A 22,593-nucleotide genomic window follows, 5' to 3' on the forward strand; every position below is an offset into this window, starting at 1 on the left:
TCCTCAGCACCACATACAAAGATGTTGTGTCCGCTGAAAATTAAAAAATAAATATTAAAAATTCTCATGCATGTTCTCCCTCTTTAAAAAAAAAAGCAAAAACTCAACATCCTCAATTTTCAAAAAATAAAAAAAATAAAATAAAGTGGGTACTCTACGGCAGCTTTTTCTGAATGAAAAAAAACATTTTTTTAACTTTCATATTCAAAGTGTTTAATTTAAAGTTGGCAAACACAAGAAATTAAGCTTGGTCTTCTGAGTTTAGGAGAGAGGCTTCAAATTGATGCTCCCCAGCTCAATCTTGGTCTGTAGAAGTATCTTGTTTGGCCCACACAATATTCTGAAAATCAGGCCTACATACATATCAGACAACATTTCCAGCTTCTGAGAGGGTAATACCAAATCCATAATCCTGTGTAATAAAAACTGACTGGAATTTATCATAATTGTCCCTCCCTTTCAAAAATTACTCAGATCCCCCTATGTGTAAGCGTGATATATTTCACTAATTTACAATAGTATCAGGCAGGCCTCTATAGATACTGCAGAGTGATTTTTGGTGGGGGGCGGGGGGATGTGGAGGGAGTCTAAAAATTGGAGATATCTACCATAAAAATTGTTAAGAAAATTCAGTAAGAACATATATTAAAAATTGCTAGGCCAGGGGCAGTGGCACATGCCTGTAATCCCAGCAGCTTGGGAGGTAGAGGCAAGAGATTGTGAATTCAAAGCCAGCCTCAGCAATTTGGCAAGGCGCTAAGCAACTGAGTGAGACCCTGTCTCTAATAAAATACAAAACAGGGCTAGAGATGTGGCTCAGTGTCGAGTGCCTCTGAGTTCAATCTCTGGTACCCTACCCCCCACCAAAAAAAAAAAAATTGCTAGCACAGGGTTGGGATTGTGGCTCAGAGGTTTGATCCTCAGCACCACATAAAAATAAATAAAATAAAGTTATTAAAAAAATTGCTAGGGGGCTGGGGATGTGGCTCAAGCGGTAGCGTGCTCACGGGGCATGCATGCGGCCCGTGTTCGATCCTCAGCACCACATACAAACAAAGATGTTATGTCCGCCGAAAACTGAAAAATAAATATTAAAAAAAAAAGAAAAGAAACTTAAAAAAAAAAATTGCTAGCACAGTGTCACCACTCAAGAGCATTGAAAGAATTTTTTTCTTGACTTTACATGAGAAGCAAAGAAGTGCCCTATGTAAGAAATGAAGAAACCCATAAGTTTGGAAAGAAAAATATACAAAAATATACAAATAATTTCTATTACACATACTTCACAGTAGCTCAGAGGCAATTAACAGATCACTTATCCAATAGAAAGAAATGCACACATGGAGGACATAAAACACGTATTAGAATGCTTACGGGCCCTATGTTTTAGCCCCACACTGGAAACAATTTACGTGTTCACTTATACAATAGACATGAAACATGTATACTTATACAATAGACTAACAAATAGCAGTGAGAATAAGTAACTACAACTACACACAACATGGAAAAGTCCCATAAAAATAATAAAGAGCAAAAAAAAAGCCAGACACAAAGGAATAAATGTATTATTTTTTTATATAAAATTCAAAATCAGGCAACATTCATCTATGGTGAGAAAATTCAGGAAAGTAGCTACTTTGGGGAGAAGGACGGTTCAGATTGGAAACTTCCAGTGGTGTTCTATTTCTTTGTGGGTTGGTCACACTTTGTGAAAATCATTGAGCTCTACATTTACAATTTGCACATTTTTTAGAATGTGTGATATAATTGTATACATATATGTTTACACATAATAAAATTTACCAAAAATATTTATCAAGACCAAAGTTAATTAACAAGATTGGCATTAATTACCATAGAAATGTTGGGAAAATATTAGACTTACATGCAAACACAAGGATACAAAAGAAACACAATCAATAAAATATTCCTGATGGCTGACCCATCAAAGATGCTGAGATCTATTGACTGAATTACATGAATGCAAAAAAAAAAAAAAAAAAAAAAAAGATTGGCATTAAATATAAAAATATTAGACCCATACTAACATTTATTCCTGCAGCAACTGCTTACTAAATATTCATTTTTTGTTATTGCTTTTTAGTATTTTTTTTTAAATATTATGAAGTCTTTTTTTTAAGTAAAGAGAGAGAGAGAGAGAGAGAGAGAGAACTTTAATATTTATTATTTATTTATTTTTAGTTTTCGGCGGACACAACATCTTTGTTTGTATGTGGTGCTGAGGATCGAACCCGGGCCGCACGCATGCCAGGCGAGTGCGCTACCGCTTGAGCCACATCCCCAGCCCCAACTTTTAGTATTTTTATTGGCACATAATAGTTATTTATAATAGTAGGATTCATTTTGACATACTTATACTTGAATATAATTTGATCAATTCTATGTTTATGTATTTTTGGTGATACAGTGATAATTGTTGAGAATTGAATTACATCCTCCCAAGATTCATATGCTGAAGTCCTAACTCCCAGTATATCAGAATGTGACCTTATTTGGAGATTGGGTCAAGTTAAAATGAGATCATCATGGTGGGCCCCATAAGAAAAGGAATTTGGATACAGGAATACATAAAGGGAAGAAAACGTGAAGAGACATAGAGAAGATTGTTATCTGTAAGCCAAAGAGAGAGCCTTCTGAAGTAATCAACCTTGAGCTAAGACTTCTAGCTTCCAGAAGTATGAGGCAATAAATTTCTGCTTGTTAAATGGCTCAATTTGAAGTACTTTGTTACAACAGCATAGAAAATTGATATCTTCCCCATCCCTCAGACCCTAAAAAGGTGCTGTTCTTCCCCTCAATAAAAAAATATTATCCCTGACTATAAGGATGATAACTGCAATGAAGGAAAACCTATAAAAAGGAAAACAGGAATGATTAAGGATGTCATCAAAGACTTCCTTCCCTGAGGAAGTTTCTTTAAAGATTTTTCCCCTTTATTAGTATATTTTAATTATACAGAATAATGGATTTAACTGTGGCATATTTGTACGTGGAAATAACATACATTGATCAGCTGAGGAAGTTTTTAACTAAGCTGAGATTTAAAGTAAAAAGAAAGGAACAAGACTTTTAGGTAGAAGAAAGTATTTTAAATCCCCTTACAGGAAGAACAAAAAGAAGGCAAGTACCTAGTTCAAAGAAAGTAAGGTGCACAATAGGAGGTAAGGGTGAAGAGGCAGCTGAAATCCTCATTATGTAGGGGGTTTAGGTCATGTTAAAGATTTGGGAATTTATCTGAAAAAGCACTGGCATGAGACAACCAAACATTGGGTGCTCATACCATGAAGAAATGTGAAGTACCCAGCATCACCTATGAGTATCCTTGTTTAAAGAGAGGATCCTAAATCTAGCTGGGCCTTTGGAGCTAACTTCCAGGTATAGGAAATATGGGAAATGGAAGAACAAGTTAAATAATCCCACAAGGAAGTAATCAGACAAATCCAAAATATGGAACATTCTCAGTAACAATCAAGTCAGTTCACACAGAGAAAATTACGTGACAAAAAACAGACAGGAGAGAAGACATACTCTAGATGACTAGACCAAATAGAACTCAAGAACATTGTTTAGATGCTTATTGGAACAACTCAACTGTTTTTTTCTTTAAAGAAAAAAAAGGCACTTTCAAGTAACTGGTGAAATTTGAATGTACTATAATGATACTAAGGAATTAATGTTACAAAATTTTAAAAATATGTTGCTTTCCTGTTGAAGTTGTGATCTTGATAGCACAAACTGTATGTAAAATAGGTATCTAGGATGCATGGCTAATGCTGATGCTGAATCTGAGTATTACGAATTTAGGAAAAAAGTCAAGAATCCCTGAGAAATAATTTGTATCTTTTCAGAATTATGAATTTTAGAGTTTTGAAATGACAAAGAGAAATTATCCAGTCAAATTCATCTTGCTTTCTGATCATCATGAGAGCTCCTTTTCTTGCCACACTCTTCTGCCATGATGTTCTACCACACTGTGAGCCCCAAGGAATGGAGCCTACTGTCTATGGTTTGAGACCTCTGAAACCATGGGCCCTAAATAAATTTTTCCTTCCCTAAAATTGTTCTGGTTGATTACTTTAGTCACAGCAGTGAAAAAGCTGACTAAAACAGAAATTGGTACCAAGAAGTGGGGTCATTCCTGTGACTAACCTGACCATGTGGTTCATAAGTTGTTGGAGCTTTTTGGAATTGGTAGGAGGAATTTTGAGATGTGTAGCAGCACAAGCTTGGATTACTTCAGATTACTGTAAGCAGAGATTAATGGCCAATTCTGATGGGAACTCAAAAGAACAGAATGCCAACAGGACTGTGAAGACAGGGCTCAAGAGGGTTCAGAAAAGGAGGATCCTATTAAAATCTGGAGTAGAGGCTATTAGTGTTATGTTCTGAGAAACTGTCTTCACTTTGCCTGTATCCTGAGACTTTCTGTGAGGCTGATTTTAAAAGCGATGTACTTCTTAATCTGGTAGAAGAAATTTTTGGATAGCATAGCATTCAGGAAGTGGCATGGATATTGCTGGTGACTTTTAGCCAAATTTATTCTGATATTCAGGAGTAGAAAAAAAAAGAAATATTTGAAAAACTTGAACTTGAAAAGCAGGAATAAAACTGGGGATATGGAAGTTGCAAGTGTTAAAAACATTACTGCCACTAAATAAATCCTGAAGATTTTGCTCAGAGACAATAAGAAAGATTGCTTCAGGAACTGGCAAGACCATACCTAGCTCAAGCTCAAGGGAATAAAAGAGAAAATTCTCTTGAGAAGAGACCAGTGGGGCACCCTTCTTGCACAAGGGAGCCTAGGAAGTTGTTCAACATGCTCAGCTACTCAGGCACTCAGAGGTTGCTACAGCCAGGGTCCCTGGAGGCTTGGCTACTGCTCGAGATGGTGGCAGACCTTGGCATCAACTACATGGTGCTGGTTTTGCAGGAATGCTGTATGCTGAAGTTAGAGGGTCATGGAGGCTTCTATCAAGATTTCAAAGGAAGAACTGGGAGTGCAGGCAAGGTTCAGCAGGGTCAGAGTCCCTGTGGGCATCCCCTGAGAAAGCAAAGTGTGGAGATATGACGAGGAAGCTGAAGCTGCAGTGGAAACCCCCAAGATTAAGAAATGCTTTTAACATGGGACATCATCCTAGGAAAGCTGCAAGAATCTAGCAGAAATAAGCCAACAGGAAGGCCACTTGGGCTGCAACCAACAAAGCCACAGGGGTGGAACTACACAAGCCCTTTGGAGAGAATACCACAATGCCATATGTCCCAGTTGCTGGATATGAAGCTACAAGACTTGTTTGCTCAGCTGGATTTTGGTCTTGCTTTGATCCTATCTCTTCTTTCTATGCCCCTAATTTTGTGAATGGAAATATTTACTCTGTACCATTATATATTGTATACCTGTAAATTGCTTTTATTTTTAAAGGACCTCAAAATGCAAGATTGCCTTGAGCTTCAGAGAAGACTTTGGACTTGAACTTTGAGCAATCTTGGAAGAGTTGACACTATAGGGAGTTTTGGGAATGGACTAAATGTATTTTACATTGTCAGATGAGTGTGAGCTTTTGGGGGCCAGGGCTGGAAAGTTATGGTTTGAATGTGAGTGTACCCCAAAAGCTCAGGTGTGAGACAATGCAAGAAGGTTCAGAGGAGAAATGACTGGGTTGTTAAGAGTCCTAACCCAGTCAGCGAATTAATTCCCTAACAGTGATTAGCTGAGTGGTAACTGAAGTGGTAGGGTGTGGCTAGACAAGGTGGGACATTGGAGGCGTGGCTCTGGCATGTATATTTGTATTTGGCAAGTGGAGACCTCTCTCTGCTTTCTGATCACCATGTGAGCTGCTTCCCTCTAATACACTCTTCTGCTATGATGTTCTGCCTCACCCTGAGCCCAGAGGAATGGAGCCTGCTATCTATGGATTGAGACTTCTGAAACCATGAGCCCCTAAATGAACTTTTCCTCCTTTAAAAAAAAAAATCATCTTAAGCATGAGGAAAAGAGCACAGAGCTCAGTAGGGGTACAGCTGGTTTGTAAGGCAGGCTTCTGTGGTAAGCCCACGTTATACTTCTTTCAGTGTAGATTACAGGGAGGTTCTTATAGCTCACAACTACATAGCTCACAACTCAATTATTTCTCCTTCCTCTTTTCATTTGTATTCTCACTCTTCCTCCCAACTTTTATCTCCAGGCATTTTAATTTATATTCACTTGACAACTTTTACTTTCCTTAGGAAAGCTGCCAAAGGTAATGATAACTGAGAAGGAATCATAATGAGCAAAGGGAAAACATTTCAAAATCAAGGTAAAATTAAGAAAAAAAAAAAAAAAACAGCTGCTACTTCAAGATTTTTCCAGATTTATATAGCTACTTCATCCCCCTGGCCTTCATGGTCACATTTTGTTTCTAAGTTCTGTCAGTGAACCCACAGGAGCTTGCTATCAATTGTGCAATTCTCAAAGGAAAAAAGGACTTAAACCATTGTGACCTAAAGAATGGATGTGGCTGAAATACCCTCTTACTTTCCCTTCTTTTTTCTTGTCCTTCATCTGTTCTTTTAAAAAATCACAGCTAATGAAAGACCAGAAATAAAAATATTATTAATTATCATAAGCATCTTAATAATATGTTGCTTTTTAAACTATGCATATTACTTTAGTAAAATTATTAAAGTTTAGAAAACTGAAGTATAGCTATCTAGAAATTTTTAACACTATATGGAAAAATTAAACTCAGCCTATACACTTATGGATTTATACTATATGCCAGGCAACCAAAATATGAGTTTAGACAATAAGTTAAACTAATGTCAACTACTCCAAAGAATTACAATTGTAGCATACAAAGGGATAGAAATGTGGGATTAATTAAGTATAAACTAAGTGGAGAATATGTGCTTCTGGGGCCTACTACATAAAAATGATGGCCATCTTCTACTAAATTTCTCCATCGTGTTATATTATACATATAAATTATCACTAATCCTCATAACAAGCCTAGATCAGACAAATTTCACAAATGAGTAAAAGATAGTACCAGAATTTTAATAAGACTGACTCCAAGTTCATATTCTTTCCATTGTGACATAAAAAATACATATCCAATTTAAATTTAGGAGAAAAAAATTATGTTTTTTATTCCTATTCTATGTAACAGCAGCTAATTTTTACCATACCCCATGGTCAAGGCTGACATTCAGCTGCTATGTTCTGATGTGGCAATAAGAACAGAAAGCTGTACTGATTGGTTGGATGTCTGTTCCGCTTGATTGGTGCCCCTGTCATATTGATCATTAACGATTTTGATTATCACACCTATACAAGGAACAGAACTCTGAGTTCTCAAATACTTCAAATATTTACATATTTGAAGTCATAAAATAACACTTTATGACACATAATAACATTTATGCCTATAGGTATCCCAGCTCTACTTATGAGCAAACCTTGGCTGGTCTTCCCTCTAAGTAAGAACATGTTAAGATGCCCGACTTTAGTAGAAGCCTAATCTTTGCCATATTTATATATGCCAAATCATGGGGCACATCTTTAAATCAGCAGTATTTTTAAATACAAAATTATTATACTCTAGCTTTCTGTCAGCGAGTCAACCTTGAAGTATCTATCATCTTGCTTTTTCTTGCATTACACAGAAAAAGGACCTCAGAGGTTTTTTCCTTAAAATATCAAGGATTCAAAAATTCAAAAATGAAGATTTTTAAGAAGCCAACTTGAAATCATAACAAAAAGAAGTGTGATTTACTTCTGAGAGCTTCATGCACTAGATTTATTTGTAAGTTAATTATGAGAAAACTAGTTTGCCTGTAAAATGTTGTACAAGCTCCCTCAACTGGCTAAAATACAGAACTACCAAAAAACATGTTCCATTAAATTGACTGTATCTTCTTCTTCAGAAATTTCTGCAACTCCAGCCTGAGATCGAAGAATGGATATGATGTCATTAGATAATTTGTCAAAGCCATTCTGTAAACATATATTTGCCAATTGTTGCCACATTTCTAGGGAGCAATATGAATCATTTATCACAAGATGTTCTACTGCATCTGAGAAGAAAAATACAATATTACAGTATAGTACTTATCTGATAATCCACACTTAGTGATTCTTCTTCTTCTTTTTCTTTTTTCAGTACAGGGGACTGAACCCAGGGGCCCTTAACCGTTGAGTTCTATCCCCGGTCGTTTCTATTTTTTGAGACAGGCTCTCGCTAAGTTGCTTAGGACCTCACTAAATTGCCCAAGCTGGCCTCAAACTTATGATCCTCCTACCCCAGCCTCCCAAGCCACTGGGACTACAGGCATGTGCCACCATGCTGGGTTTAGTGATTCTTCAAAAAAAAAAGGGACATAGTTTCACCTGAGTTACTTTTGAACTCTACCTGATTTCCATTAAGTTTAATGATATAACATTTAGTATGCTTAGACCTGCTCAGGTTAAGTTTTCAACTGTTAGTTCCTTCTCCCCCTTTATCATTTCTCAATTCAGCCCTCTACCATTTTCCACATTCCACACTTCTCCACTCATCTCCTTTTGGATAAGGTAGTAGACACTCTGAAGGCTATAAGGTAAGGAGCTCAGAAAGTGAAGAGTGTGGGCTCTTCCTTATTCACAGAGCCTATAATGCTCTACCAGAATTTGTCAAATAACTAAGGATCTGTTGCCTGAGTTCTCATGATTCTTCAAGCACTTCAGTAAATGCCTTAGTAGTGCTGTCCCAAGGGTTTCAGAAACTCTTAGGCAAATCTTCCACCATTTCCCTAAATGGAAGCCTCGAAGCCACATCCTTAATGTGGTTTCTATAGCAAATGGTTTTCTAAAGAAATAATTTTGTTTTTAAGTGAAATCTAATGACATTATTTACTTTTAAAAGTCAATTAGTGACTCTGTGATCTATCAATTTATGTAATTAATTTTTTTAATTAGTGCATTATAATTATACATAATAGTGAGATTCTACAAAATGAATTTCTTACCAATTACCTGCATTTACTTAGTGATACTTAATAAAAGAGGATTTCTCTTTGGAATAGTTACTGCTATTATTTTATTTATACCACAATTGTAATTTATTTTCCTATCAAATATTTTAGATAATATCTGTAATGAGAATTTCAAAATATTAAATTATCTTCACAAATATGTTTTCAGGCAATTACATGTGGTGGTAAACATCTGTAATTCCAGCAATTTGGGAAGATGAGGCAGGAGGATTGCAAGTTCAAAGACAGCCTCAGCAACTTAGTAAGGCTCTGAGCAACTTAGTGAGATCCTATCAAAATAAAAAATAAAAAGGGCTGGGGATGTGGCTCAGTGGTAAAGCACCTCTGAACTTTACTCAACCCCCAGTATCAAAAAATAAAAATAAAAAATGAAATCAAACTGTCTGCTCAAATTCATGTTAAATTAATGAAAGAGAAAAAAAGTGAATTTTTAAAAATTCTCTATCCCACTGCAGTTCAGTTCAGAATGATTATCATATTAAATATTCATATATTTGGTTTAGAAATTAAAATACATGTTTATATCTAAATAATATTTAATAAAATACACATAAAATATTGCTAAAAGTACACATACAGGCTGGGGATGTGGCTCAAGCGGTAGCGCGCTCGCCTGGCATGCGTGCGGCCTGGGTTCGATCCTCAGCACCACATACAAAGATGTTGTGTCCGCTGAAAACTAAAAAATAAATATTAAAATTCCCCCCCGCTCTTTCCCTCTTTAAAAAAAAGTACACATACATTAATATATGTAAAGTTTTATAATTTATAAAAGTGTTAGCTATCAATTGTTATTGCATTCCCCTCTGGCTTTAAAAAGATTTTCTCTTCATTCTAATTCTCTTAAGAAATATATAGTATTGTCAATAGACTATTATTGGCATGGAATTGTTATATTTACAAACTCCTAACTCTTTTTTTGCAGGGAATACTATCCCTAGTATTCCCCTAACACTTTTTATTTTTGTATATTGAGATAGGATCGCACTAAATTGCCCAAACTGGCCTCCAAATTGAAATCCTCCTGCCTCAATCTCCCAAGTAGCTGGGATTACAGGCATGTGCCAATGTTACTAGCCTCAAATTAATTCTTTTTCTTTTTTATTTTTTTATACCTTTATTTTATTTATTTATTTTTATGATGCTGAGGATCAAACCCAGAGCCTGGCACGTACTACCTCTAAGTGCTCTACCTCTAAGCCACAACCCCTCAGATTAATTCTTGCTAAGAAGGAACCCTAAGGAAAATTTGTGTTAACTTGTACATAACTATCTTGAACCTTTCCTTAAATAATCCACTAATATTTCTTTCACAACAACATTTTACTCTACTTACCTGTCCCACCTTTGTTTATTTCTTGGAGTAGCTTAATGCCAACTTTTTCCATATTCACAGAGAACAGATGAAGTATGGCAAGTCCAAAAGATAAAAATGGTGGTCTCCCATTCTTTTCTTCAGTGAGACATTGAATTAGTTCAGTTTGAGGACATAATGTTATTAGCTTCATCAGGTCATCTGAAAGTAAAAATGAAAAATTATCTCAGGTGTTTCAAAATCCTGAAATAAACATTATTTCCTTAGTTTTTTCAATTTTAATACTTTAGAATATTATATATGACAGATAAGTTCAGTAATTTTAAAATAGCCCTATGTAGCCTGGTCCAGCATATCCATTAAAGTTATCTTTAAGAGTATATATTTCCATTTATACCCAAAGGACTTAAAATCAACATACTACAGTAATGCAGCCACATCAATGTTTATAGCAGCTCAATTCACAATAGCTAAACTATGGAACCTACCTACCTAGGTATCCTTCAATAGATGAATGGATAAAGAAAATGTGGTATATATATTCAATGGAATATTGCTTATCTTTAAAGAAGAATAAAATTATGGCATTTGCCAATAAATGAATGGAGTTGGAGAATATCATGCTAAGCGAAATAAACCAACCCCAAAAAACCAAAGGCCGAATGTTTTCTCTAATATGTGGATGCTAACTCACAATAAGGCGGTGGGAAGGGGGGTGGGGGGGCACTAGAGAAGAATAGTGTTACCTTAGATTAGGTAGAGGGAAGTGAAGGGAAGAGAGGGGATAAAGGGATATGAAAGATGGTGGAATGAAACAAACATTATTACTTTATGTATATGTGTGACTGCATGACCAATATGATTCTGCAACATGTACACTCAGAAAAAAGAGAAATTATATCCTATCTATGTATGATATATCAAAGTGCATAAATGCATTCTACTGTCATGTATAACTAATTAAAACAAGATTTTTTAAGACTATATATTTCTAATATCATCTAATTTACTAATGTTTTGGGAAAATGCATAATGAATTTTAATGTCTACCATGAAATTCAATTAGCTCCATCTTAACTATTTTCATGAAAAATTACAAAAGAAATATCCTACTTATCAATATGTATAAAATAGATTCTATAATGTAAATTTAAAATAATGCCTGCTGTGATCAGTGATCTTAGAAGTCAAGTCCAGAATTTGAATGTACACAAATAAGTAGTCTCTTTTATTTACCAGGAGTAAAGTCCTTGAATTGTTGTAAGTATTCTATGGCCCCATGGATCTGACCCTGTTTACACAGGCAAAGGAGAACTTTCTTATGCAGGCCACATTCACTGTAGATAATCTGAGCTAAAGCCAGGCACTTGGCTTTGTTAAAAGTATCTTGTTCCCCATAATCATAAATCACATCCCCAGCCTTCTCTGAAAATGTCAGCCTAGAGCAAGCAGATCAATAAGGCACACATTAGAGAAATCTTGATGAGTAGCTGAGACTGAAATATTTGAAAATTCAGCATGACTTCTCTATACCTTATAATGATTCCAAATCAGTAGACAATTGATATAAAAGAAATTAAACATATCTGAGATTTAACAACAACAAATGAACAAGTATTATTTGGGGGGAAGACATTTTGGTGAAACTGATATCAAGTTTTTAAAACATCTACAAACCCCAGCAACTCAGGAGGCTGAGGCAGGAGGATCACAAGTTCAAGGCCAGCCTCAGAAATTTAGCAAGACCCTGTCTCAAAAGAAAAAAAAAATCAGATTAAAAATAATCTATAAACAAAGTTAAAACTCTCCTGATAATATGGACAGGACTTAAAATTACAAGATAAACAAAACTTCTCTTAGAATTGGGGGTCACAATATTCTCAGCAGCTACATAGAGTCCAGAACTGTAGAATATAAAGAACTTATTAATTGTTGGTTAAAGATAGAACAATTTTACCTCAAAATTAGTGATAGATCTTTCAAGAAACATTTGTACTAAAAAGAAAACAGAGAAAGTATGACAGCATTGTTACTTTTAAAATTTGTTATAGATTTATAAGAAGCAACGGCGGAGAAAAGACATAACTGTGCCTATTAGGAGAGATAAAAACTGAAGAAGCACTTCTTTTGAGACAGCTTGATCGAATAGATTTCATTTGCCTTTTTTTTTTTTGGTACTAGGGATTGAACCCAGGGATGCCTAGCCACTGAGCTATATCCCTAGTCATTTTCAGGTTTTATTTTGAGACAGGGTCTCACGTTGGGTCTCCATAAGTTGCTAAGGCTGGCTTTGAACTGGCAATACTCCTGCCTCAGCCTCCAGAGCAGCTGGGATTACAGGCCTGTACCATCATGCCCAGCTGTCATTATATCTTAATTTTCCATCTTCACACACAGTTGAAGTGAATCATCTGTATTATCACAGTAACTCTTCTTAGAAATCATCAGCATGAGCAATAAGAACATCTGGGTATAATTAAAGATATCACTTTTAATTTCTGTTTGATAAAGGCTTGATAACCAAGGTCATCCTACCAGGCAAGTCATCAAAACCAACAGAAGTGCAAGAATAAAAAAATTTTAATTAGATGACAGAAGAGAAAGATAATTAGTACTATTTAGTATGGATGAATCTGAAAATAATTATAAGTGAAAGAAGCCAATCCAAGAAGAAAAAAGAATACATAACTGTATAATTCCATTAATATAAAATTCTAGAAAATTCTATAAACTATTCTACAGTGATAGAAAGCCAATCTGTTGTTACCTGGGTATAGAGAGGGAGGTGGTCAGAATAAGGAAATGGAGGAAGGAAGGAGCAATACAGGAAGTATAAGGAAACAGTTGAGAGTTATGTATGTTAAATTACCTTGATTATGGTAAAGATTTCATGAGTATATACTTATGTCAAAATTTGTCAAATTCTGTACTTTGAATATGTTGAGTTTTTGTTTGTCAGTTATATCCCATTAATGCTTTTTCTAATCAAACTCATCAAATTATATTCTCTAAGTATGTGTAGCTTATTGCATGTAAATTTTACCTCAATAAAGTTATAAAAACAAACAAATTATGTAGTATCCTACATAGTAACAGGAGCTACAGTATGTCCCACTAACTCTCCTCAAGAATTATGATTCCCTAGGAATTAAGACCACAGAATCCTTCAGAAGTTGGATACTTTTTTTTTTCAGCAACTTATCAAGACCCAACGTGAGACCCTGTCTCAAAATAAAACCTGAAAAGGACTAGGGATATAGCTCAGTGGCCAGGCATCCCTGGGTTCAATCCCTAGTACCAAATACTTTTTTGGGGGGGTGGGGGGTGGGTATGAGGATTGAACTCAGGGGCACTTGACCACTGAGCCACATCTCCAGCCCTATTTTGTATTTTAGAGACAGGGTCTCACTGAGTTGCTTAGTGCCTCAGGCTGGCTTTGAACTCGTGATCCTCCTGCCTCAGCCTCCCAAACTGCTGGGATTACAGGTGTGCATCACTGTGCCCTGTAAGTATACGTTTTTTTGTGTGTGTGGTGCTGGGGATTGAACCCAGGGCCTTGGGCATGAGCAGCAAGCACTCTATCAACTTAACTATATCCCCAACCCCGTGTATACTTTAATGTGAGAAGCAAATAGAATGACTTTGTGCAACTGGTTGACTGGAATTGATGCCACTCAAATGTCCCATCCAAATTTTCCCTACAGGGCCAGAATATTCTTCCTGATAGAAAAATATAAAAGACTGGTCCATTACATCAAGGAAGAACAGCTCTATAGTGTGGTTTATGCTCCTGAGCAATAAATTAGGCCAAGTAGACTTTGTCTGAGGCCATATCCTTGCTTGACTCTTTCCCCCTCCCTATTCTATTTCACTCATTTCCTAATGTATTTCCTGAGAAGCCCTACCTCTATTAATCATATTCACCCAAATTCTTGTCTTCAGGCTTTGGTTCTAGGGAACCTAACCTCAAAGAGCTAGCACAAACCTGCCAATCTGTGCTGAGATTCAGCTTCAAGAAGTCACCTCTCGCCTGTCACCTTGCCTGCTTTATGTGTTCTTTATCATCTTGGTCCATATTCTTCCTGCTTATACACTGTCTCTTGGCTGTATTCTTTACATGTCCCCACAGCCTATCCAGAACCAGATTTGAATCTGCCTTTTCTCTCCCAATCAGCATAATACTGACCAATCCTTCTCTATTCTTTTTTTTAAATTTTTTCCTTTTTTTTAAATTTTTTAAAATTTATTTTGCATTACAATTCTTAATACACCATTATACCATAATTTATCATATCTCTGATTATATATGTTGACATCAAATTCACATCTTCATACATGTATTTTGTATAATGATGAGGGTCTCCTTTCACCACTTCTTTATTCTTATTGCTCAACTTCCATCTATCATTAGGTTCTTTTTTTTTTTTAAGAGAAAGAGAGAGAGAGAGAGAGAGAGAGAGAGAATTTTTAAAAAATATTTATGTATTTTTTTTTTTTTAGTTCTCGGCAGACACATCTTTTGTTTGTATGTGGTGCTGAGGATCGAACCCAGGCCGCACGCATGCCAGGTGAGTGTGCTACCGCTTGAGCCACATCCCCAGCCCCTCATTAGGTTCTTACAAATCACCTTGGAGAGTGCTGTCACTCAACTCTTTATTTGTGCTTATTGTGACTAAGTCTCATTACTCTGTGAATGCTTAGTAAATACTTTCTGATTAACTGCAACAGGGACCTGATCTAAATTAAATGCTCAAATAATGTATTGATATGAAAACTATTATAATTTTTAGACCAAACAATAATATTAACAAAATGTCACAATTAAGATTTAATTTTGCTTACTTTTCCTGGGTGACCCAGTTGATAACTAAATCCAGCCGTTTTTCAGATAATCCACATTTGATTCCTTCTAGGGTTAGATCTGCATCAACAGGAGTTGTAAAAGCATGGCTTGTGCTAAATATAGCCTCAAAAAATAAGAGTAATGGAAGAGTTTTTCCTCTAATTTTTCCAATAGCTACAAAAAAAATGTTAGAATCAAATATTTTAAGAAAGTTTGCTATTTCTTATTTCATATTATTATTTTCATCTCTGCATTTTCTAAAAACTTAGTATTACGTATAGATTAAACTTTATATATTGGATGAGGACTAAATATCATTATTTACACCCTGTGAAGATGGAGGCAGAGATTAGAGTGATCCGTCTACAAGCCGAGATATGCAGAAAAGTTGCTAACAGTGACTAGAAGGTAGGCAAGCCCACTTAGAGTCTCCAGAAGAAACCAACCCTGCTGACACCTTGATTTCAGACTTTTGGCCTCCAGAACTGTGAGAAAACAAATTTATTTTATTTCAAGTGACAGAGTCTCCCATTAATGGTGTGACCAAAAAGAAAAAAAAAAAACCTGATTTGAATAAAGAACACAAAAGATGTAGTTATAAATACATTGAGGATAAAATTCCTCATGCAGGGGCTGGAGTTGTGGCTCAGTGGTGGAGTGTTTACCTTGCATGTGTGAGGCACTAGGTTCAATCCTCAGCACCACACAAAAATAAATAAATAATGATATTGTGTCCAACTACAACTAAGAAAAAAAAAATTTAAGTCCTCAAGCAAACTACATTGCTCTATAACCAAATGAGAAAAATATAAAACTGGGTATTCAGAACTACATATTTAGCCAGACTATAGACCTTAACTTTGAAAATAATTCAATGAGAATAATAAATTAGAATCCTTAAAAAATAATGTGAAGCTGGGATTACACCTGTAATCCCAGCAGCTCGGAGGCTGAGGCAGGAGAAACTCAAGTTCAAAGCCAGCCTTAGCAATTTAGCAGGGCCCTAAGCAACACAGTGAGACTCTGTCTCTAATAAAATATGAAAAAAGGGCTGGGGATGTGGCTCAGTGGTTACATGCCCTGAGTTCAATCCTTGGTATCAAATGATAATAATGTATATTAATTGTACAAAATAATGGGTTTCTTTGTGGTATTTTCATACATGCATATAATGTATTTTGATCTTATTTACCCTCACTGTTACCTCTCTTACCACTTCCTCCTGATCCTTGGTCCCTCTCCCCTTCCCTAACAGTACCCTTTCTACTTTCATGCTGCCTAGCCCGCCCGCCTCCAGATTCCACACTAGAGAAAACATGTGATACTTGTCTTTCTGGGTCTGGCTTATTTTATTTAACATGATGAGCTCCAATTCCATCCACTTTCTTGCAAATCACATGATTTCATTCTTCTTCAGGGATGAATAATACTCCATTGTGTTTATGTGTATATACATGAACTGATAAAAACGTGATACATAGATGTATATACACACCCTGACACGCACATATGAACAGTTCATTTGTTGATGGGAATCTAGGTTGATTCCACAACTTGCCTATTGTATATAGTGCTGCAATAAAGATGCACATGCAGTTCTCTCTATTGTATATGGTAGTTCCATTTTTGTTTGAGGAAATTCCATACTAAAATTCCATAGTGGCTATATTAGTTTACCCTCCCACCAACAGTGTATTCCTTTTCCCCTGCAACCCTGAGAGCTATTTTATTTTTTTAAAAAATTTTTTTTTATGTGGTGCTGAGGATCGAACCCAGGGCCTCACTCATGCTAGGCGAGTGCTCTACTGCTGAGCCACAACCCCAGCGCCCCCCAAGAAGCTTTTTAATTTGATAAAATCCCATTTGTCCATTCTTGCTATTACTTCCTGAGCTACTGGAGTCTTGTTGAGGACACTGTTGTCTATACCAGTATCTTGAAGTATTTCCCCTGTTTTCCTCTAATAATTTCAAAATTTCAGGTATTATATTAAGGTCTTTGATCCATCTTGAATTAGTTTTTGTGAGAGATGGGGATCTAGTGTCAATCTTTTACATGCAGATACCCAGTTTTCCCAGCACCATTTATTGAAGAAGCTGTCTTTTCTCCAGCATGTTTTTGGCTCCTTTCTCAATAGTCAGATGACTGCAGATAGGTGGATTTATTCCTGGATCCTCTATTCTATTCCATGACTCTATGTACCTATTTTTATGACAATATCATACAATACATGGCATATTTTGAAATCAGGTATTATGATTCCTCCATCATTGTTCTTTTTACTCAGGATTGCTTTTGACTATTCAGGTGTTTTGTGCTTCCATATGAACTTGATTAGTTTTTCTAGTTACGTGAATAATGCCATTAGTATTTTTTAATATTTTTTTTACATGTTGATGGACCTTTATTTTATTCATTTATTATATGCGGTGCTAAGAATTGAACCCAGGGACTCACACATGCTAGGCAAGTGTTCTACCACTGAGCCACAACTTCCAGGCCAGTCATTAGTATTTTGATGGGGATTGTATTGAATCTGCAGATAGCTTTCAGCAATATGGCCATTTGAACAGTATTAATTCTCCCAACCCATGAATATGGGACATCTTTCCAACTTCCATTATTTTCTTCAATATTTTTTCAGTGTTTTATAATTTTCATTGTAGAGGTCTTTCAACTCCTTAATTAGGTTTATTCCTACTGTTTTTGGTTTTGTTTTGTTTTTGAGATAATTGTGAATATGACCATTTTCCTTATTTCATTATTGGTGGATATAGGAAAAGCTGCCAATTTTTGTATGGTGATTTTGTATCCTGCTACTTTGCTCAATTTATCAGTTCTAAGATAATTATGGTGGACTCTCCAGAATTTTCTAGGTATAGAATCATATCATCTACAAACAAAGCTAATTTAACTTTTTCTTTTTCTATTTGTATCCATTTTCTTTCTTTCTCTTGCCTGACTGCTCTGCTAAAGTCTTCAATGCTAAATAAGAGTGTTAAGAGTGTACATCCTTGTCTCATTCTTGATTTTAAAAAAGATTCTTTGTTTTTCTCCATTTAGTATGATGTTGACTATGGATTTTTCACATATAGCCTCTATATCCTGAGATATGATCCTGTATATATAATTCATTAAAGGTTTTTATCCTGAAGGGATGCTGAATTTTATCAAAGGCTTTTCTGCATCTATTGAGATGATTATATAATTTTTATATTTGATTCTATTTATGTAGTGAATTACATTTATTAATTTGCAAATGTTGAATCAGTCTTGCATCCCAGAATGAGACCAACTTGACCTCAGTGTATGATATTTTTAATGTGATATTGAATTCAATTTGCAAGTATTTTATTGAGGATTCTGCATCTATGTTCATCAAGAATATTGGTCTACAATTATCGTTTTTGTTCTTCTTCTTTTTTTTTTTTAATATGTCTTTTTCAGGCTTTGGTAGTATAGTAATTTTGGCTTTGTAAAAAGAGTTTGGGAGAGTTCCTGTGTATGTCTTTGTCTGTTTATAGAGTAATTTGAGAAACATTGGTATTCACTCTTCAAAAGTCTGGTACAATTCAGCAGCGAACCCATCTGGTCCAGGACTTTACTTTGCTTAAGACTTTATTATTGCTTAGGTCTGATGCTTGTTATTGGTCTATTTACATTTTCTTATATCATCTTGATTCAATTTTTGGCAGGTCATATATGTTCAGAAAATTTATTGGCATGTAGTACTTAAAAAATATGTCCTAATGATCCTCTGGATTTCACTGGTATTTGTGAAATACTTTTTCATCTCTAGTTTTATTTATTTGGTTCTTCAATTTTGGTTAGTATGGTTAGGGATTTGTCAATTTTATGCTTTCAGAGAATCAACTCTTTGTTCATTGTATTGTTTTGCTTTTTTAGTCTCTATTTATTTCTCTCTAACATTTATTATTTCTTTTCTTCTACTGACTTTGAGGATTGGTTTGTTCCTGTTTTTCTTTTCTTTTTCTTTTTTTTGAGGGGGGCCCAACGGGGATTGAACCCAGAGGCACTTAACCAATAAACTACTGTACTTTTTCTATGTTTAAATATATAAATACTTATTCTTGTGTTACAGTTGCCACAGTATTCAGTATAGTAATATGCTGTATAGGTTTGTGGTTTAGGAATAATAGGCTATACCATATCGCCTAGGCTATTCCATCTAGGGTTTTTAAAGTGTGTTCTGTGCTGTTTGCACACTGATAAAATTGCCTGACAACCTGTCAGTACATAGTACACATGACTTTAAAAATGAAATATATTATTGTACAAGAGATGGTATAAATAACATACACATATTATGTACTTTAAATACACACAACTTGTTGTATGTATGTCAATTTATGACAAGAAAGTTGTTTTTTAAAAGGATATGCCTGCCTATCGGGCACAGTGGTGCATGCCTGTAATCCCAGCTACTTAGAAGGCAATTGGGAGAATCATAAGTTCAAGGCCAGCCTTGGCAACTTAGTGAGACCTTTCTCAAAATAAAAAATACAATGGACTGAGAGTGTAGCTCAGTAGTAGAGCACCCTTGGGTTCAATCCTCAATATAAAAAAAATAAGTAAATTTGACGAAATATTAACATTCATTACATTTTGATAGTGAGTATATGAGTGTTAATACATTTCTCCATATTTTCTATATACTTGTAATATATCAAAATTTAAGTTAGAAAAACTATTCAAAGTCCTTAATTTTAACAGTAAATGACAGAGATAGGGCTGGAGTCTAGATCTAATCTTTAGTCTCTCAGTTTAATATTCTTTATATTCTATCAAGAAAAAAAAAGTATAATTTACATACATGGATAAGGTTTGGAGAGAGATGCTTACCCTTAAATTTATCCATTGAACCCATGTTTCGAAGAATCCTTCTAGGACTGCTTGCTGCAAAATAAGCTGCCTTTTCATATTCACCAAGTGACATTAGTTCATTGAACCTAGAGCCATTGCATTGTATAATGGTACACAAAAAAGTAAGAACGCTGATTAGAAATATCTAATACGAAGTAAGTATAGTGGCATAATATAGAAGAACAAAAAACAATTCTAACGAACTATGACTAGATTTGTTTACTTAGAGGCTGTTCATTCAATTTTTTCTCTAATATTCTTGGGGGGTGTTTTGTTTTATCTCATTATAAAACAAAGCTGACTTTGAACTTGATCCTGTACATATTCCAATAGTACTTAGTCGAATGCCCCTGAGTTTAATCCCTGGGAGGGAGGGAGGGAGGGAAGGGAGGGAAGGAAGGAAGGAAGGAAGGAAGGAAGGAAGGAAAAAGAAAAGAAAAGAAATTCTCAAAAGAACATTTAAGACCAGTAAATTGATGGCTAGGGAATGCAAGAAAAATGTAAATAAAATTTATATCAACACTACAATCCTCTTATCTTCTCTGAAATGTCTGCTATAAGCTGTGGGGTTTTTTTCCATAAAAAATGAAATTCTACTTTATGTTCTAAATTTTCAACTAAAATAGAATTTTAAAGATATAAAAACCAAAGACTACAGCTTATCAAAATACTAAATAAATGATAAACATGGTCACTTAAATGTAGAAAATCAAAGTTTTAAAAATATTTGCCTTTCAATGTAGTACAGTATAATTTCAGCATTTTTTGCCTTGCTTGGATCATCTTCAAGCAGTTCTTCAACAAAGCCTTGGTCAACTATAAATGCTAAAAGGACCAACATAAGATATTTAAGGTTATTTACCAATAAAAAATAATAAACATACTTTTTTTTTTTGGTGGTGCTGGGGATTGAACCCAGGACCTTGTGTGTGCAAGGCAAGCACTCTACCAACTGAGTTACACCCCAGCCCATAAACATACATTTAATACTGCTTTGGTTTCCAACAGTACCAACCTCTTCCTAAACTGAGTGGCATCCCTGTCCCTTTGCTCCTTATTTTCAGGATTCCCTCTTTGGCTCACAAAGTCTATTCTTAACTAATATCTGACAACTGCTGAGGGAAGAAACCCATAGAATATCAGAGAACTAGTAGAGGTAAGTATATTTAAAAAAAAATTTTTTTTAGTTATAAGTGAACAAATGCCTTTATTTTACTTTATGTGGTACTGAGGATCCAACCCATTGCCTCACACATGCTAGGCGAGCGTTCTACCTCTGAGCCACAACCGCAGTGTATTTTTGTTTTCTTTAAAACTCAGTTCATTCTTAGTTTTCTAGGGGAACAATATTTCCTACTACTTGTGCTAATTTAAAAATGTAGTAAGCTACCATGAAAATCTTTGGTTTTCTGAATTTCTTCCACGAAGTCTTCAAATGTTTTGCTCTTATCAGATTTTACCCATGAAGAAAGTGCATATAAAATAATCTGCAGTCTTTGATGACTATAAAGATAAAAACATCAACAAAATACTAAGCCTAAAATTGAAAGGTAGAATATTAAAATAAACAAATAAAACCTTTGAACTTTAAAAACATACAATCAACTTTCATACCGAAACTGTAATTTTTCATTCAGATTTTCAGCTATATCTCGCCGTTTTAATAACACAATCATTTCCTCATCAAAATCAGCCATCCTTTGAATTGGTACATATTTTACCAACATAGCTTGCTTCATTTCTCTGTATTTATCTTCAAGGTGTTTCCTGAATTTCCTGAGAGCATTTAGATTGACAGAATCTTGGAGAGTCATGCCTATGAGAAGAGGAAATAAATCAACAGGCCAAGCAATTTTTGGGACTCTTGTGCTCAGACAGTGTCTCAGCAAAATAGAGCAGAGATTCCAATGCTAAGAAATAATTCAGAAGTAGTAGCATGTACTTACAGCTCCTGACATAAGCAAAATTAGCATAAAATTGCAAAAGGCTAGCAGTTTTAAACATCACCAATGAAGACCCAGTTAAGATTGCTTGTTCTAGTCGGACACAGTGGTACATGCCTGTAATCCCAGTGGCTCAGGAAGCTGAGACAGAAAGATCGCAAGTTCAAAGTCAGCCTCTGCAATGGCAAGGCACTAAGCAACTCAGTGAGACCCTGTCTCTAAAATAAAACACAAAATAGGGCTGGGGATGTAGCCAAGTGGTTGAGTGCCCCTGGGTTCAATCCCCAGTACCAAAAAAGAAAAAGAAAAAAAAATTGCTTGTTTGAGAACACACAAACCTTAACATCTGCAAATTTTTAATATATATATATATATATATATATATATATATATATATTTTTTTTTTTTTTTTGTAGATGGACACAATACCTTTAATTTTTTTTTTTAATGTGGTTCCGGGGATCAAACCCAGTGCCTCACACATGCAAGGCAAGCGCTCTACCACTGAGCCACAACTCTAGCTCTTGAAATTTTTTTAATTACCTCATCAGTACTGCCTGAAAACTCCTAAATA

The 22,593-nt window shown here is 35.2% G+C and overlaps 1 protein-coding gene across 7 annotated transcripts in view; it reads right to left on the minus strand.

Annotated features, from left to right (window-relative positions):
* Positions 1-7,039: 7,039 nt before the first annotated feature.
* Positions 7,040-22,593, minus strand: part of Clhc1 (clathrin heavy chain linker domain containing 1) — a 33,943-nt gene continuing 18,389 nt past the window's right edge. For 5 of the 7 annotated variants that reach the window (XM_071601578.1, XM_071601573.1, XM_071601580.1 and 2 more), the window contains 8 exons: positions 21,691-21,892; positions 21,467-21,579; positions 20,808-20,901; positions 20,056-20,162; positions 15,194-15,368; positions 11,588-11,790; positions 10,373-10,552; positions 7,040-8,079 (listed from right to left, as the gene is read on the minus strand). In XM_071601578.1, coding sequence (XP_071457679.1) covers positions 7,883-8,079; positions 10,373-10,552; positions 11,588-11,790; positions 15,194-15,368; positions 20,056-20,162; positions 20,808-20,901; positions 21,467-21,579; positions 21,691-21,890 — 1,269 coding nt within the window. In that variant the 5' untranslated portion in view covers positions 21,891-21,892 and the 3' untranslated portion in view covers positions 7,040-7,882. Of the gene's footprint in view, positions 8,080-10,372; positions 10,553-11,587; positions 11,791-15,193; positions 15,369-20,055; positions 20,163-20,807; positions 20,902-21,466; positions 21,580-21,690; positions 21,893-22,593 lie in introns of those variants that run through there. The other 2 variants (XM_071601577.1, XM_071601579.1) reach the window with 2 other exon arrangements.

This window comes from Marmota flaviventris, chromosome 14, assembly GCF_047511675.1.
Source record: "Marmota flaviventris isolate mMarFla1 chromosome 14, mMarFla1.hap1, whole genome shotgun sequence".
NCBI classification, from domain to species: domain Eukaryota; kingdom Metazoa; phylum Chordata; class Mammalia; order Rodentia; family Sciuridae; genus Marmota; species Marmota flaviventris.